Source organism: Lacerta agilis, chromosome 10, assembly GCF_009819535.1.
Source record: "Lacerta agilis isolate rLacAgi1 chromosome 10, rLacAgi1.pri, whole genome shotgun sequence".
Lineage (NCBI taxonomy): Eukaryota > Metazoa > Chordata > Lepidosauria > Squamata > Lacertidae > Lacerta > Lacerta agilis.
Genome location: NC_046321.1, coordinates 69,609,084 through 69,625,256, shown reverse-complemented (window position 1 = coordinate 69,625,256; position 16,173 = coordinate 69,609,084). Strand labels below are relative to the sequence as shown.

At 42.3% G+C, this 16,173-nt stretch overlaps 1 protein-coding gene across 4 annotated transcripts in view; it reads left to right on the top strand.

Moving 5' to 3' along the window:
- The first annotated feature begins 9,361 nt into the window (after positions 1-9,361).
- The window catches only part of CDC123 (cell division cycle 123), a 33,138-nt gene continuing 26,326 nt past the window's right edge, over positions 9,362-16,173 (top strand). For 3 of the 4 annotated variants that reach the window (XM_033161928.1, XM_033161929.1, XM_033161930.1), the window contains exons 1-6: positions 9,979-10,099; positions 10,930-11,001; positions 12,164-12,224; positions 13,160-13,192; positions 14,659-14,754; positions 15,233-15,339. In XM_033161928.1, coding sequence (XP_033017819.1) covers positions 10,026-10,099; positions 10,930-11,001; positions 12,164-12,224; positions 13,160-13,192; positions 14,659-14,754; positions 15,233-15,339 — 443 coding nt within the window. In that variant the 5' untranslated portion in view covers positions 9,979-10,025. Of the gene's footprint in view, positions 9,412-9,978; positions 10,100-10,929; positions 11,002-12,163; positions 12,225-13,159; positions 13,193-14,658; positions 14,755-15,232; positions 15,340-16,173 lie in introns of those variants that run through there. The other variant, XM_033161927.1, reaches the window with a different exon arrangement.

The window sequence follows — 16,173 nt, the reverse complement described above, 5'->3', positions numbered from 1 at the left end:
TGTAGCTCTCTCTTCCAATACTAAATGTCCTATGATTTACCTAATTTATCTAATTTGACATAAATTAAGGTTGTGTGCATACCATACATTTAAAGCACATTACTTGTCCCCAGAGAATCCTGGGCACTATAGTTGGTTAAGTACAGTATGTGTTGGGAATCATAGCTCTGTCAGGGGTAAATTACAGTTCCCAGGATTATTTAGGATAAATCATGTGCTTTAAACGTATGATGTGCATGCAGCCTGATGCTGCCAGGGCAGATCACAGTGTAATGAGAAACAAAAAGGTTAATAATAATAATAATAATAATAATAATAATAATAATAATATAAAGCATATAAACTAGTATAGCAAATTAAAGCAAAAAAAAAAAAAAAAAAAACACTAAAGCAGCAACAAGTAAAATAAAATTGTTCACATTACCAAAGAGAAGATATTAAGAGTTTAATAAATATATAATCTAGCACCGGACAAACTGGTATTTTAAAAACCTGCCTGAGCGATGCAAAGCTGTTATTTACAGATTGCCCCACCCCAACAGAGGGTTAATTCTATACGAAGTACCTGGCTACTTTGTTACTTATATTATGATCATTAATGGGTGACTTTGATACTGTCAAAAGTATCACATACTGTAGCTGAAACAACCAACATAGCTGAAGAGATTCAAGCATGAGAACACAGTATTCCACCATGACATAATTTTTAAATATGATTTCTGATTGCAACAACCGTAATAATATATGCCAACTGGTACTGGAGTATCAATTTAAGCACCCAAATTAAGTGAATTTTATGAAAAATTATGAGACAAAGATATAAGAAAGTAAATAAGTAAATTAATAGGAGTGAAACCTCTCTGAAAACAAGTGAGGTTGCTTTATACAGTACTGAAATTTTAGAAGCGCCTCACAAAATTAGTTGCAACTGTAAAATGCAAGAAACAGAGTGCCCCTTTGTCCTGTACCCTACAGTGTAATGACCTAGAACAAACAAAGTGAATTCCTGCATATTTTTACAGCCCCAAAACATCAGGGAAATTCTGAATGCAGTTACTAAACAGGTATTAAAGCTGCAATCATAATATCCCCCACTGTAGCAATCACAAGAGAATTAACATAAATAGGCAATGGGCTACATACAGAGATCTGTTGGAATTTACAGGTATGAACCTAGATTGAAACCAATGGAAGAAGTTAGGAGCCAAATTACGGATTTGTTCAGTATCATCAAATATGCATGTTTAAATTAGATTTTTTTAAAAATGGGTTTCCGGATCAAAGCTCACAGTTTGAAAGAGAATTATTATGGAATAAGGATAAATTATTGTCAAAAATGTATAACTTATTATTAGAATGGGAAATGAAAGACAAGTTAGTCAAAGCTTCAGTGACACACTGGGCAATGGATATAGGGCATAAACCTCTGGGAGAAATCTGGAAGAGTGATTTGAAATTTCCCGCTTGTTGTGCTTCGAAAGAGAGTTATATGAAAATGATGCTTAGATAGTATTTAACCCTGAGTAGGTTGGTCAATATGTACAAAGTTGGATCAGATCTGTGTTGGAAATGGAGAGAAACAAGGAACATTTTTTCACATGTGGTGGACATGTAAAAAGGCTAAAGGCTATTGGGAAATTATCTACAATGAGTTTTAAAAAATGTTTAAAACAACATTCCCCAAAGAAACCTGAGGTCTTTTTGTTAGGAATACTTCAGTCTGAAGTTCCCAGTTGTCAGAAAAAAATATTTATGTACGCAACCATGACGGCTTGAATTTTGCTAACCCCCAAATGGAAAGTTAGCAAGATCCCTAGTAAGGAAGATTGTCAACTTTAGATGATAGAATTTGCGAAAGCAGCAGCTGTAACCTATAGATAAGAGAACAAGAAGAATTTGCTCCAGAGTGAAACATTTTTACTGAATATTTAGAAAATAACAGTGTACAATTTAAAATGCTGGTAGCATTTAGATAAATTCAAAAGTATGGTAAATATCTGAAGAATGTAAAATGGAGAAACGATTACCGGTAGATTGGCTATAGTAAAATATGCAGTAATGATAGATAAATAAAATGAACCATGAAATGGGAAGGAGGGAAGTCAATTGTTACATGGTATTATGTAAAATGTTTATTTTGAGATGTATAAACTGAAAAATTAATAAAATTTGTTATTATATATATAGCTGCAATCTTAGTTCTGCTTTTTTTATTCCCCCTGTATAATATAAATTTATTTCAAAATATACAAATATACAAATAATACATAAATAACAAACACATACAATTGATAACTTCTATATGAATCAAATAATAACAAAATCAAATACAGCCATACCTCGTGTTGCGTTCGCTGCGGGTTGCGAACGGCGCAGGTTACGAACGCAGCAAACCTGGAAGTGTTTACTTTCGGGTTTCGCCGCATGCGCAGAAGCACTCTGCGTGGTTTGCGCAAGCGCAGAAGCGCAATATCGCTGCTCTAGTTGAATACTTTTCGGGGTGCGGATGGCACCCCAGAATGGATCAGGTACGTAACCCGAGGTACCACTGTAATATCAAACTCAGAAAAACCTTCCATCGCTACATATATTCAAGAAAAGAAAATGGAAACAAAAAAAGAAAACGACAACACTAAAACAATGACAAGAGCCCAGTTTCTACACAAGAAAGAAAAAGAAACAAAACACAAAAACACACATACCCACAAAAATAACATTATGTATCTTTGGTTAGATACTATTCAATATGATTCAATCCTATTCAATATGATTCAATATGATTTATTTCTCATATGGATTGAATCTCTTTATGTATTTACTTAAATCAAAATAAAAAATAAAAAATTCCTTCCAGTAGCACCTTAGAGAACAACTAAGGTTGTTCTTGGTACAAGCTTCATTTTTTCTTACTAAAACCTTTCCTGTGTTTAATGTTTCCTCGTCATCTTGGTATGAGGAAACAATATATCCCTATTGTTACAGAAATTACAGGGGGGTTTATGGAGTTATTCCATACACAACCAAATCGTAGATATGGCGCCTTGTGTGTTTTTTGTTTTTTATTAAAGATTTTCTTGATTTACAAATGTATGTGTAATGTCTCTCTCATATTTTTTCCATGTAACATTTTTACAAATCAGTTTTGTTTGTTGAGACATTGGGAAGAAAAGGGGGAGAGAGGTGGGCAGGATGGGGAGATGGATGGGGTGACGATATTTATATTTTACTTAATATATGTAGGGTTTGGTGTCAGTGTTGTTTGTGCAGGTACTCTGTTGTTCACTTGTGGTCCTCTGGTGGTGAGAGAGGTCGGGGTTGGCGTAGGGTGGTGTTTGATTTCCTGTGTAACTGGGGTGGGTGAGTGTTTTTGATCAGGTTAGCCATATTGATTTATATGCTGTCGGTAGATTTTTGTAATTGTCTTGTTGGGCTATGTGTGTGATGAAGGGGAGCCATACGGTGTCTTCTTCTATTTGTCCCCGTGTCAGAAGAAGGTGTCTTCTTCTATTTGTCCCTGTGTCAGTTTCAGCTTACTGGTTAGTTTTTCTAATAGGGCTTTTCCCCATACTACTTGGTACCATTGGTCCATGCTTACTCCTGACAGGTCTCTCCAGTGTCTGGTTATGATGTTTCTGGCTGCTGAGAGTAGGTGGGTTATGAGTTTTGGGGCACTCCCACCACATGTGGAGGTATGTGCCTGTGGAGGTGCACCCTCTCCAGCATTTTGGTGAGGTTCCTGGGCCTATTAGCGCTAATTTTCTTGGCGTTAGGTACCACCTGTAGGTTAGTTTCAGGGTGAGTTCTTTTATTTTCATTGATATGGATTTAAAGGGGGGTTTAGACCAGTGTTTTTCAACCACTGTTCCGCGGCACACTAGTGTGCCGCGAGATGTTGCCTGGTGTGCTGTGGGAAAAATTGTGTTTATTTGATTCCTATTCAAGAGAATTACTTTATATATAGTCAATATAGGCACAGAGTTAATTTTTTTAACATTTTCTAATGGTGGTGTGCCTCGTGATTTTTTTCATAAAACAAGTGTGCCCTTGCCCAAAAAAGGTTGAAAAACACTGGTTTAGACCACATTCTGGTCCATTGGGTGGGGTTGATTTCATATCCTATGTAATCCTCCCATTGTTTTTTGATTGCGTCTAGGGAGTTCGTGGGATTTTTGAGTAGTACTTTGTATATTGCGGATACCATCGCTTTGCCGTGTCCCTTTGTCATTAGGATGAGGTTTTTGAAGGCTGTCAGGGGTCTAGTTGCTGCTGATATTACTGCTGGATTGTTTAAGAGGGCATGTAATTGGTGTTGTGCTAGCCAGGGCATTTGAGTGTCTTCTACTTTGTCCTGCATTTCCTGTGTTGACAAAGGTTTGTTATTTTTATAAAAGTCTGTTAGGCGATATAGGCCTTTGGTTTGCCAGGTTTTTATTTGGAGGTTTTGTGCTGCATGGTGGAATGGGTGGTTTTGTTGGTTCAGTCATTCAGTCATGTCTGACTCTTTGTGACCCCATGGACCAGAGCATGCCAGGCACACCTATCTTTCACTGCCTCCCACAGTTTGTGCCAATCGATTCAAGATTTTTAAAAAATCTGTTTGCTAATATTGCTGTAAAATTTTTATAGTCCAAATTTTATCAGATTGGCCTGTAATTTTTGGTATTTGTTAAATCTGCTCCCTGCTTCAGTATTAAGGTTATTAATGCTTCTTTCCATGATTCTGGGGTTTTCCCAGTCTCTAGTATATTGTTCATAAACATTTTCAGGGTTGGACGCATGGCCTCATCTAATATTTTATTATAACTAATTGAAATTCCACCAGGGCCCGGTGATTTCCCTGTTTTCATTTTTTTAAATTACCGGTACTTGTACTATTTCTTCTAGTTCAATATTTGAGTTTAAATATTTATATTCTTCTTCTAATATTGTCAGTAATTTATTTTGTTGTAGATACTCATTTATTTTATTCTCATCTTAGTTCTACTTATTTGAGAGAAAGCCCCACCGAATTCTAGAGGATTAACTTCTGAGTAGTTATGGTTAGGATTACACTGTACACCATAATAATAATAATAATAATAATAATAATAATAATTTATACCCCGCCCATCTGGCTGGGTTTCCCCAGCCACTCTGGGCGGCTTCTAACAGAATGTTAAAATATAATAATCTATTAAACATTAAAAGCTTCCCTAAACAGGGCTGCTTTCAGATGTCTTCTAAAAGTACTGTATTCCACAGGGTGGGTGCCACTACCAAGAAGTCCCTCAGCCTGGTTCCCTGCAACTTGGCTTCTCGCGAGAAAATCTTGCAAAATAAGTTAAAATTAACCAGCCTGTCAGCATATATAGTTTTATATAGCTAATTGTTTATGCTAGAGATATATGAAAGTTTTCACATTCTGACCTTACTGATTTATCAAAGTTGATTGGATTGTTGACAAATTAGTGCTATTCAGAAACAAATTTGGGCATCAAACGATGTATCATTCTAGATAGTTTATCATTTCAGTATCTTTTAAATGTTGCAAAGAAACTCCATACACAACTGCTGATGAACGTCTCCTATGAATGCAAATCTCCTATGAATGCAAATCTCCCTGAAAATGGTAGGAGTTTGCAGCTCCTTTTGATTTCAAGGAGGGTCATGCAAGGTACCGTAATTTCCTCCTGATTAGTGCAAAGGAGTGCAGAGAAAAGAAATGTTGTGGTGCATCTGCAGCAGCACAAGTGAATGCCTTTATCTGCCACAGCTGCAACAAAGCATGTCTCTTCTGTATTGGTCTCTACAGCCACAGCAGGCACTGTTAACTCTTCAGCGGTTTGACTTTACCCCCCAATGGTGCACTCTTCCAATGTCTCTTGAGACAGATGGGTGCCAACCAGATGTGCAAATAGCTACTTCTCAATACAGTACTGTATGGGGGCATTTGCAGCATTTATTTTCTGGTGCCCATTCAGAAGGAGGCCTAGTCAGTCCTCATGGGTGATGAACATGTGGGAAAGCTCATGGGGATGCATCCAGAACCACAGGCAGCACGTGGCCAGAGCCCCAGTGGCCAGGGGGCGAGGCTAGACCAGCTTGCTCCCAGAGCCTTCAGGGCTGCCCGATGCCTCAGTAAGAGACAACCGTAAGGGAACAGCTGCTGTGCAAACCGACCAGCCGGCAGAGCCGCTTCCCCAGTGGGGGCATCCTGGGCAAAGGGCCCAGGGGCGGCAGCAGCCCTCCAGCCTTTCATCTCCGGCCCCGTGAGGAGGCTGCCTGGGGGCAGAGGGGGACCCAGCTGGACGGCGCCCCAAGCGCTTCCGTTTTTCAATAGCGAGCCCCCATCGGCCCTGCAAAATGAGCGGCGGGGGCGGGGCGGAGAGATTCGGCTCTCCAGTCAGTGTCACAGAATGGTAGAGCTGGAAGGACCCCTCGAGGGTCATCTAGCCCACCCCGTGAAGCGCCAGAGGCGAGAGGGGAGGGGGGTCGGGCTCGGGCGCTGCGCCTCCCGCCTCTCCTCCGCGCTCACCTCAGAGCCAGCAGGGCGGGGGAAGCGCCTCCTCCAATCCCGCGCTCCTGACTGGCTCCCGCGCAGCGCCAGGGCGCGCCTGGCGGCTCCACCAATGAGCTCCCCGCTTCTACGGTGCAGAGAGCAGGAGGGTAAAGGCTACGCACGCGCACTCGGAACCTCCAGCGCTGCACTTTGATCTTGTGCTCGGAGGGCACGGAGATATAACCTGTAGACTCTCACTCGGTGAAACAGATTCGGGTTCACTTTCGAATACAGCTCCCTCTATAGAAAACAATGGGAAACGCAGGATTTTAGTTCGGCCCTTAATGGCTGGCCAGTGTTTCACCCATCCTTCCCCAACGTCTCGCTGTTCCTCATTCAGGTCTTACGTAGTGATTGGAAAACGTGATTTGCTTTTTCTTCAGTTAAAAAACAAAACAAAAGACCATTTAACACAACACGTCTATGTGCAAGTTAATAAGAGCACAAAGCTTCTCTGTGACTCCAACAGTGAGCTCCGCCTCTGGAGCAGCTCCACTTTCCCACCCGAACATAAGAAGAGCCCTGCTGGATCCGGCCAGTGGCCCACCTAGCCCAGGATCCTATTCTGGCCTCCGTCCAGTATACCCAGCTCTACCTCTCGTTTAAATCAGAACCAGTGAAGGTCCTGGGTGAGTGCCTGGAGGCTGTTGGAGGATGGATGGTGGCTAACAGATTGAGGTTTAATTCTGAGAAGACAGAAGTACTGTTTTTGGGGACAGGGGGCGGGCGGGTGTGCGGGTTTCCCTGGTCCTGAACGGAGTAACTGTGCCCCCTGAAGGACCAGGTGCGTAGCCTGGGAGTCATTTTGGACTCACAGCTGTCCATGGAGGCGCAGGTTAATTCTGTGTCCAGGGCGGCTGTCTACCAGCTCCATCTGGTACGCAGGCTGAGACCCTACCTGCCCACAGACTGTCTTGTCAGAGTGGTGCATGCTCTGGTTATCTCCCGCTTGGACTACTACAATGCGCTCTATGTGGGGCTACCTTTGAAGGTGACCCGGAAACTGCAATTAATCCAGAATGCGGCAGCTAGACTGGTGACTGGGAGTCACCGCTGGGACCACATAACACCAGTCCTGAGAGATCTGCATTGGCTCCCAGTACATTTCCGAGCACAATTCAAAGTGTTGGTGCTGACCTTTAAAGCCCTAAATGGCCTCAGTCTTGTATACCTGAAGGAGCGTCTCCACCCCCATAATTCAGCCCGGACACTGAGATCCAGCGCCGAGGGCCTTCTGGCAGTTCCCTCACTGTGAGAAGCAAAGCTACAGGCAACCAGGCAGAGGGCCTTCTCGGTAGTGGCGCCCGCCCTGTGGAACACCCTCCCATCAGGGGTCAGAGAGATAAACAACTACCTGTCATTTAGAAAATACCTGAAGGCAGCCCTGTTTAGGGAAGTTTTAAATCTGTGACTTTGTATTGTATTTTGATATTTGTTGGAAGTCGCCCAGAGTGGCCGGGGAGACCCAGTCAGATGAGCGGGATATAAATAAATAAATAAATAAATAAATATACCTGAAGGAGTGTCTCCACCCCCATCATTCAGCCCGGACACTGAGGTCCACTGCCGAGGGCCTTCTGGCGGTTCTCTCACTGCGAGAAGCCAAGTTACAAGGAACCAGGCAGAGGGCCTTCTCGGTAGTGGCACCCGCCCTGTGGAACACCCTCCAAAGAGAAAAACAACTACTAGACTTTTAGAAGACATTTGAAGGCAGCCCTGTTTAGGGAAGTTTTTAATTTCTGATGTTTTCTCGTGTTTTTAATGTTCTGTAGGAGCTTCCCAGAGTGGCTGGGGAGGCCCGGCCAGATGGGCAGAGTATAAGTTATTTATTAATTTATTAATTATTATCTTACTCAATGGTTGAAGTGGGAATCGAAAGCCATGAGACGGTGGTCCACTCTGAATCACTCCAGGCAGGTGCGGAGCCCTGGAGACTCCAGAGAGCAGCCCCTGCCATTTCCTCCCTTGGGTGAGGGTGGGAGGAGACCAGCAGTGGCTCCTGTTCCCCAAGGGGCAGTATCGGGGAGGCTCCTCGGAGGAGGAGGAGGAGCTGTGCCCACGGCGACGTGTTTGTTCCCCCTTGCCTCATGGGTGGGAGAGGCCTGTGTCACACGCGGCTGCGGATTGGGGGCATCGCCCGTTTCTGGGGGCTGCACGCGCCTCCCCCGAGGGCCAGCGTGTGCCCCTGTCTCTCAGCCTCCCTAGCCTGCTCTGTTGTTTGTTTGCGTGGCCAAGCTGCTGTCTAAGAGCTTAAATTCTGAATTTCTCCACTGCTTTCTAAATGCAGCTCTTTCCTTTCCAAAATCGAAAATTCTTTCTAGTAGCACCTTAGAGACCAACTGAGTTAGTTGCTGGTATGAGCTTTCGTGTGCATGCACACTTCTTCCTTTCCAAGCTGGAGAGAGGAGACGCGGGGTGTAAAATGAAAGCAAGAAGTATTGCAAATCTATACTCTGTATATCTCTATTAGTAACCAGGGAACGCAGTTCCTTCCCCCCTCCTCCGCCGGCCACTTCCAATATCTGACATTGATTGGATCAGCGATAATATTTGCCAAACAGCTAGTCCAACCAGAATCGGCTTTGTTGACCAGCTTTGTGACGATTGGTTCTCTCTCGCCTGCATGGCCTCCTGGGCTGAAGGCAAGCGGGTGGGCGGTGCCAGCTAAACTGCCTTTCATTGAGCCACCGACGCGCTTGTAGTAGTGGCCCTATCGGAGTAAGGTTTGGAGTCCCGCCCCGCCTGTTGATTGGCTTGTCAGACTATACGGAGGTCAGGAAGATGGAGCGAGGCTCTGGAGGAGGCGAAAGGGGCCGTATATAAGAAAAATAAAGGGGGCTTAATTTAGGAATACGGTAAAGCCCGGGCGGCAGGTGGGTTCGGCTACCAGAAAGGATGCAAAACGATAGTAACGGTAGAAATTAACAATAAATTAGTATTGACACAGTGCTTCGGGCTTAATTTGTTTATAAATATTTTAACACGCTAATGACGTAAGTGCATCTTTACGAAGTGGGCTTTGGGTAGCATTTATTCGCCGCTAAGCGTGTGAGTCAGTTTCCGTTGCTTTTAATGGTCTAGTAGTGCTAGCTGCTTCTCTCCTCGTAATAGTTCTGTTCCAGCTGTTCATTGGAAGAATTATGTCACTAAGAATTAGTTTCTCACATTTCATTTCTCCTTCCTCCCAGTTAGTTTTCATTTCGTGTTATGCCTTTTAGACTGTAGGCCTGAGGGCAGGGGCTGTGTTTTATCACTGGCATTTGGCCACCAAGCAGAATTAAATAAATAAGCTTTCAATAGCTCTCATTGAAAAAATGGTGGTTAACTTTTTAAATTGGGTGGAGGAGGACGTGCAGATGGCAAGAGGATGATTTCTTGGCTTTGTGAGGGTGCTTTGTTGTAGCTTTTGGAATTATGGTACCTTCTTTCCTTTCTTTTAGATCTCAAACTAGCCTTGCACTCAACAAAAGAGCGTCCAGGCAAAGGGATGAAGAAGGAGCAAGTGCTGAACTGTCAGTTCTCATTCTGGTACCCTCATTTCAAGAGTCAGACCATCCGCAGGTGAGCGAGGCAAGGGCTTTCTTGAATGCCTAGGAATGAAGAAAGGGTATTCAACTTCCCTATCCTCTGTCTAGTAATTCAAATCATGATATCCGTGACCAATACTTAGAACACATTTCCTAATGTCAGCCTCCACATAGGTAGAAGTGATGGCCCCACCCCAAGGCTCCCACACAAATAAGGACCTATTAATTAGGGTTGTTTTGTTTTGTTTTCTGTTAATGCATTTCCTATGAATATTTTCTCATTCCAAATTCACAGTACAGATTTGAAAGGAGTGGGTGGGTGGACTGCCACTCATTAGTGACTGTAGAAATTGCTGGCCTTAGCTTGTGGTCTCCCATATCACGTTGTTTGTCCATGCAAATGTATTGCAGAAAGTAAAAGCTGTTCACTGGGACAACAAATATATTGGTGAATCTCCTTGACCGCAATTAGCAAATGGCTGTATTGCCAGCCTGTTTGGAGTTACCAAGTTCAGTGGCTCATGGGACTGGGAACTCTAGTTTATAGTGACATAAAAACCAAAATATTTGAGACAGTGTTCTTAAAGTTTAAAGACAAAATACTGTCGTAATGAGTTTTGCTTCTTTAATAAAATCTTTGTACATTTCCCCCTCCCTCATTTCTCTGCCTTTTATTTTTTATTCTTGGATGAAAAAGAGATTTTCTACCTTTTTTTAAAAAATGTGTGTATTAAGATGATATGGTTAATATTATTAAATCACTTTAGTGACAACATCTATATGGAACATAGATAACTGGTATATTTTCTGTCTTCAGTTTTTCATGTTGTCCTAAATTAGTTTTTTTTTTTTAAATCAATTCAGTATCATACTGCCACTGCCTCAGAATGTAAAAGATTATTTGCTGGATGACGGAACCTTGGTGGTTTCAGGAAGGTAAGAGATTATTTGTATTTTAAAGATAAATATAAATTATTGCTCTGGCCTTTCACTGATACGCCAAAGAAATGGCCGCAGTCGTTTTTCGCTCTCCTGTCTTGTGTGGTGGGCATGGCTTTAAAGTCAGAGTAAATTGATTCATATGTTTAATCTAGTGTTAAAACAAAGGTAGAATAATGGCTCTCAATGTAGTCTTTAGCTCTGGCTGCAAGTGTGGCTACAGCATGCAATTAGAAACCATAGATGTGACCTCAATACATTTATTGAGACCAAAGTTTTAAAAAGTTATTGGTGTGTCTGAGGTCAAGCATCTGAGGGATGCTTGACCTTTTTTGTTGCCTGCAAGGTCTGTGACCTGAAAGTATCCTGTCTAAATCTGAAAAGGCAATTCAAGTCAAAGGAGTGAATGCTTTATGGGACAACTTTTAAGGGTGGTAAAGGGACCCCTGACGGTCAGGTCGAGCCGCAGACGACTCTGGGGTTGTGGTGCTCATCTTGCTTTATTGGAGGGAGCCGGTGTACAGCTTCCAGGTCAGAGCAGTGCATGGAAACGCCATTTACTTTCCTGCTGGAGTGGTACATATTTATCTACTTGCACTTTGACATGCTTTCAAACTGCTAGGTTGGCAGGAGCTGGGATCAAGCAACAGGAGCTTACCCCGTTATGGGAATTCGAACCACCAACCTTCTGATCGGCAAGCCCTAGGCTCTGTGGTTTAACCCACAGTGCCACCTGCGTCCCAAGGGTGGTGGTAGTGGTTATCTAAAAAGTGTCTTCGTTCTCTTATATAGTGTTCCTGATTTGCAGCCCTTTCTATCCATACAAGCAATGGAGCAAATTGACTCTTTTCACATATACGATCCAAAGATAAAGTCTGGATTGTTGTATGAAAAGTTACTGGGGGCCAAATGTGAGAAACCATGGCATAAATTAAAATGACTTGTTGGTTGGGAAAATGGCTACTTGATTTTGGAGCTTTTGTGTTTAGTTTATGTGGCATATGGCTAGGGGCTTACATTATGCATTTCTAAAGCTCCAGTCACCTTAGGCTAGTGTATTCTACAGAAGTAAAACCTTATCAACTTGTTAGGCTATTTCAAGTTCTGTATCCTTGTGACTTGAAATTAATAGGTTTCAGTTTTCCTGCTTCTATTCTAGGGAAGATCCGCCAACATGTTCCCAAGAAGATGATGATGGGGAAGAGGCAGAGGAAATACAGGTTTGTACAAACTGTGATATACTCAAGCTCTGTATACTGATATTTCTTTGTCACCCACAGGTACCGTTACCAGCTTATAACCCAAAGTTCCCCCTTGTACTTTTAAAAAGTTGGCTATTGAATTGGAAATCAAAGCAATATCTTATTCTCTAGCCTGCTTCCCCATCCACTACACACCCAGTCACTTTTTGTGTGCTTTTACATGCTGTGCAGTGTAAATGGAATTCTTATTTCTATCTTCATGCTGAAACCTGCCTTTCACATCCACTGTAGAATAGTTTTACGCAGGTGTGCCAACTTGAATAAAATATTGGGGGGGGGGAGGGCAAGTAATCCCTGCCCTGCATAATCCATCACATGATGTGGTGCGTGGACACCATTTGAATGGCACTTCCCAACAACTTGGGGGGGGGACTCAAATATTTTATGGGGGGGCAAAGACATCTCAACCCCTAGGAGTTTGCTCCTATGGCTTTGGGATAGCTGCAAACATATTTTTCAGAGACATTGTCACAAAAGCTCCCAGAGGTGAGGAGGTCTGCAGCAGCAAGAGAAAAGGGAATCCTCCAAATAGATAGTTTTGATGAAGTAGATCTCTCCACCTCAATTTTAGCCAAATATTCCTGTCTGGAGGTCACATGTGACCCCAAACTGCTTCTTGAGGTCAGTGCATGGAAACTTCAGCTAAACCTTGGGAGTAAAGGTTGTTCAACAGTGGAATAGACTGGCTCAGGAGAGGGAGTGGCTTCTCCCTGGACAACAGCCTATCAGAGATGCTGTAGTGATGCCCTACATTGCACATAGTGCAGTGAACAGGGAGGTGAGACTGAATGACTCCAAGGTCCCTTCTGCCCCTCGATGATCTGAATGTACCTAATACAAAAACATGCCCAGATTTCTGTATTTATTTATTTCATACTCTCTTCTTTCTTCAGTGGTCTGATGATGAGAATACTACAACACTTACGGTAAGACCCTTTTTTTCCTTTAATTTTTTTTGTCCCAGCGAATGGTCCAAAGGCATTTGAGGGCACCACCTTCCTGAATTTAAGCGGTTCTGGTGCTGATTAGTGCCTGGATGAGTGATGACTTGGAAACCACAGCCTTGGGTTTCGTTGCTGAAAAAAGACGGGATATGAATCTGCATATTGTACTAATTCAGGGATTGTCTAATCAGATACAGCTGAGCTGCTGGGAAAATATGTATTGTTGTTCAGTCGTGTCTGACTCTTCGTGACCCCATGGACCAGAGCACGCCAGGCACCCCTATCCTCCACTGCCTCCCGCAGTTTGGCCAAACTCATGCAAGTTGCTTCGAGAACACTGTCCAACCATCTCATCCTCTGTCGTCCCCTTCTCCTTGTGCCCTCCATCTTTCCCCATGAATCCCATGAGAGAACTAGGACATACAGTTATCAATACTGCATTCTTAAGCATCTCCGTGTGCCATGTGGCAGGTGACTTTCAGCTCACTGAAATTTTGGAAGGAAACTTTCCAGTTTTTCTTTTGTCGTTCTGTCTGAGCTGCTTGCTCAACACCTTCATCCGCTTGCTCTTACAGCCATCCTGACAAGCATAACAGCAGGGCCAGACCTGGAGAAGTACCGTATTTACTCAGTGGTAATGCACACCTTTTTTGGCCAAATTATGTCATGAAAATTAAGAGTGTGCATTAGATTTAATGCCGCATTTACATTCACCAGCAAGTACTTTTTTTGTTTCAAGGTTTTGAAAATTGAGGTGTGCATTAGATTCAATGGCACATTAAATTTGCGAAAATACGGAAGGATTGGGGCCTCAGTGATGAGTGAGGAAGTGGGGTCTGCCTTTCCCCCCTGCTCCAGAGCCAGTGGAAATGGGTTTGGATGCACAGAAAGTCAAGATAAATTTGTTGGTCTTTCCCCCGCTCCTATCCCCTGGTAGTTCCCTCCATTTTATGTCTCTGAACATAGCCAACAGAGAACATGGGGTAAATAAAATTTACATCACTTTTGCATTATTACAGTTACTATTATCCTTCATTGCCTCAAATGAATAATTTGATTTCAGTTATTACTTTTACTTCCTACATTCTGCATAATAATAAATAAATGCTGAAGTGTTTGGGTTGTAGATGATTTCAAAATTAACAAGCAGGAGGGAATCTAGATCAATGAAAACTGATGGGAAGGGGAAAGTTCTGAAATCTTATTGTTTATCAAACCTGTGCTCTGAAGCTAAACAGCGGGTGGCATTTGTAAATACTGGCTTTAACATGACAACTTCAATGGTAATTCATTAATCACCATCTATGAATATCTGCATATTCCCAAAACAATTTATTCCATTTGATGAAGAGAAAGAAAATAAAAAATGCACAAACATCTCTAAATCTGTTCAATCCAGGACACATTTAGTTTTTCACAAGCTTCTCATTTTGTTGTTGTTCGTCTAGGCACCAGAATTCCCCGAGTTTGCACTTAAAGTTGAAGAAGCAATTGGCTCACTGGGAGGCAGTGTCTTTCCTAAGCTTAACTGGAGTGCTCCAAGGGTGAGAACATGAATTAAATCCTAAATCAGATGATTTAATGATATATTTTTTTAAAAAAAGAAAGGATAACTTTCTTTGAGCTATTTGGGAAGTGAAAAAAATAATTACACTGAAAAGAGCTGGTGGAGAGCAGCTTGGGAAAGGGAGGATGGCCAAAGTATGTAATAAAATTTTCTCTCATGCAGCATTTTCTGCTGACGTTTATGTATCACATTTGAATCCTATCCTTTACTGAAGAAGCTTAGGGTGGAGCACATGGAGTGATCATGTTTTAATCTTCACAAACACAGTGAAGTACTCTGGGCTATAAAAAACGGTCTCTTATCCAAGGCATGCTAGCATTCCTCGGTGCCAAAGAAGGATCTGAATCCAGATTTCCCATGTCAGAATTCAGTATTCTATCCAGACTAGCTTTGATGCCACTGTGCAAGTTTTGGTTAAAATGTGCTTAAAATAAAGTTGTTTTTTTAATTTTTAGGATGCTTACTGGATAGCATTGAATAGTTCACTGAAATGCAAATGTCTCAGTGACATCTTCCTACTTTTCAAGAGTTCAGACTTCATTACTCGAGATTTCACTCAACCGTAAGTTTTAAAAAGATTAGGTACAGTATCAGAGTGTGGTGTGGTGTTCCTGAGTTTTCAGATACCCCCACCTCAACTGTTGACATTTCTGAAATCTTGGATCTTTGGCTGAGATTATAATTCAATTTTTTCATGTCCATGAGCAGAAATGCCTTGTCAGACTATTCTGCTGTTTATCCTACTGCAACTTTGCTTTCTCTGAGTTTATTGTTCATTAATCTATCTTCTGCATTGTCTCCATACTGGAATTTAATCATAACTTCAAGGAAGACAGGTTTGTTAAATGCTACAAGAGATGAAAAGCTTTGTGCATAATGCCTTTCTTTTCCTAACGCTGTCTTGGTTACTGTTATGTATTCAATGTTCGTCTGAGCTTGAGTCTGGACTAAGGATTCTGAGCCCCTGTTCTGATTCGATACATGATATCCAATCACAGAGCAGTTCAGGATTTGGGCTTCTGCCATTGGCCCTTAAACTCTGACTTATGATTTGCAGCTTGGAAGTTTAGACAGCCAATCATGTTGGGAGTGGGAGTGGCCCAGGCCTCTAGAAATGTATATAAGCAGTTGTTTTGCCCCTGTTGTCCAGTTCTGTAGTTCAATAAAGGTTCTTGCTGTTATCAATATGTCTTGCCTTGTGGGAACCCACCTACACTTCAGTTACCCACCTATCTCTCTGTGTGTCTGTCTCTGTCTCTCTCTCTCGGCTTCCCAGGTTACTAAACACCACTCTCCTGCCCACCCCCAACTAATTCCAGGTCCCACTCTTAATTTGTCCACTCTTAATTTTTCTGCTCCCTCTTAACTGGATTCCCTTATTCTACTTTGAGGTTAT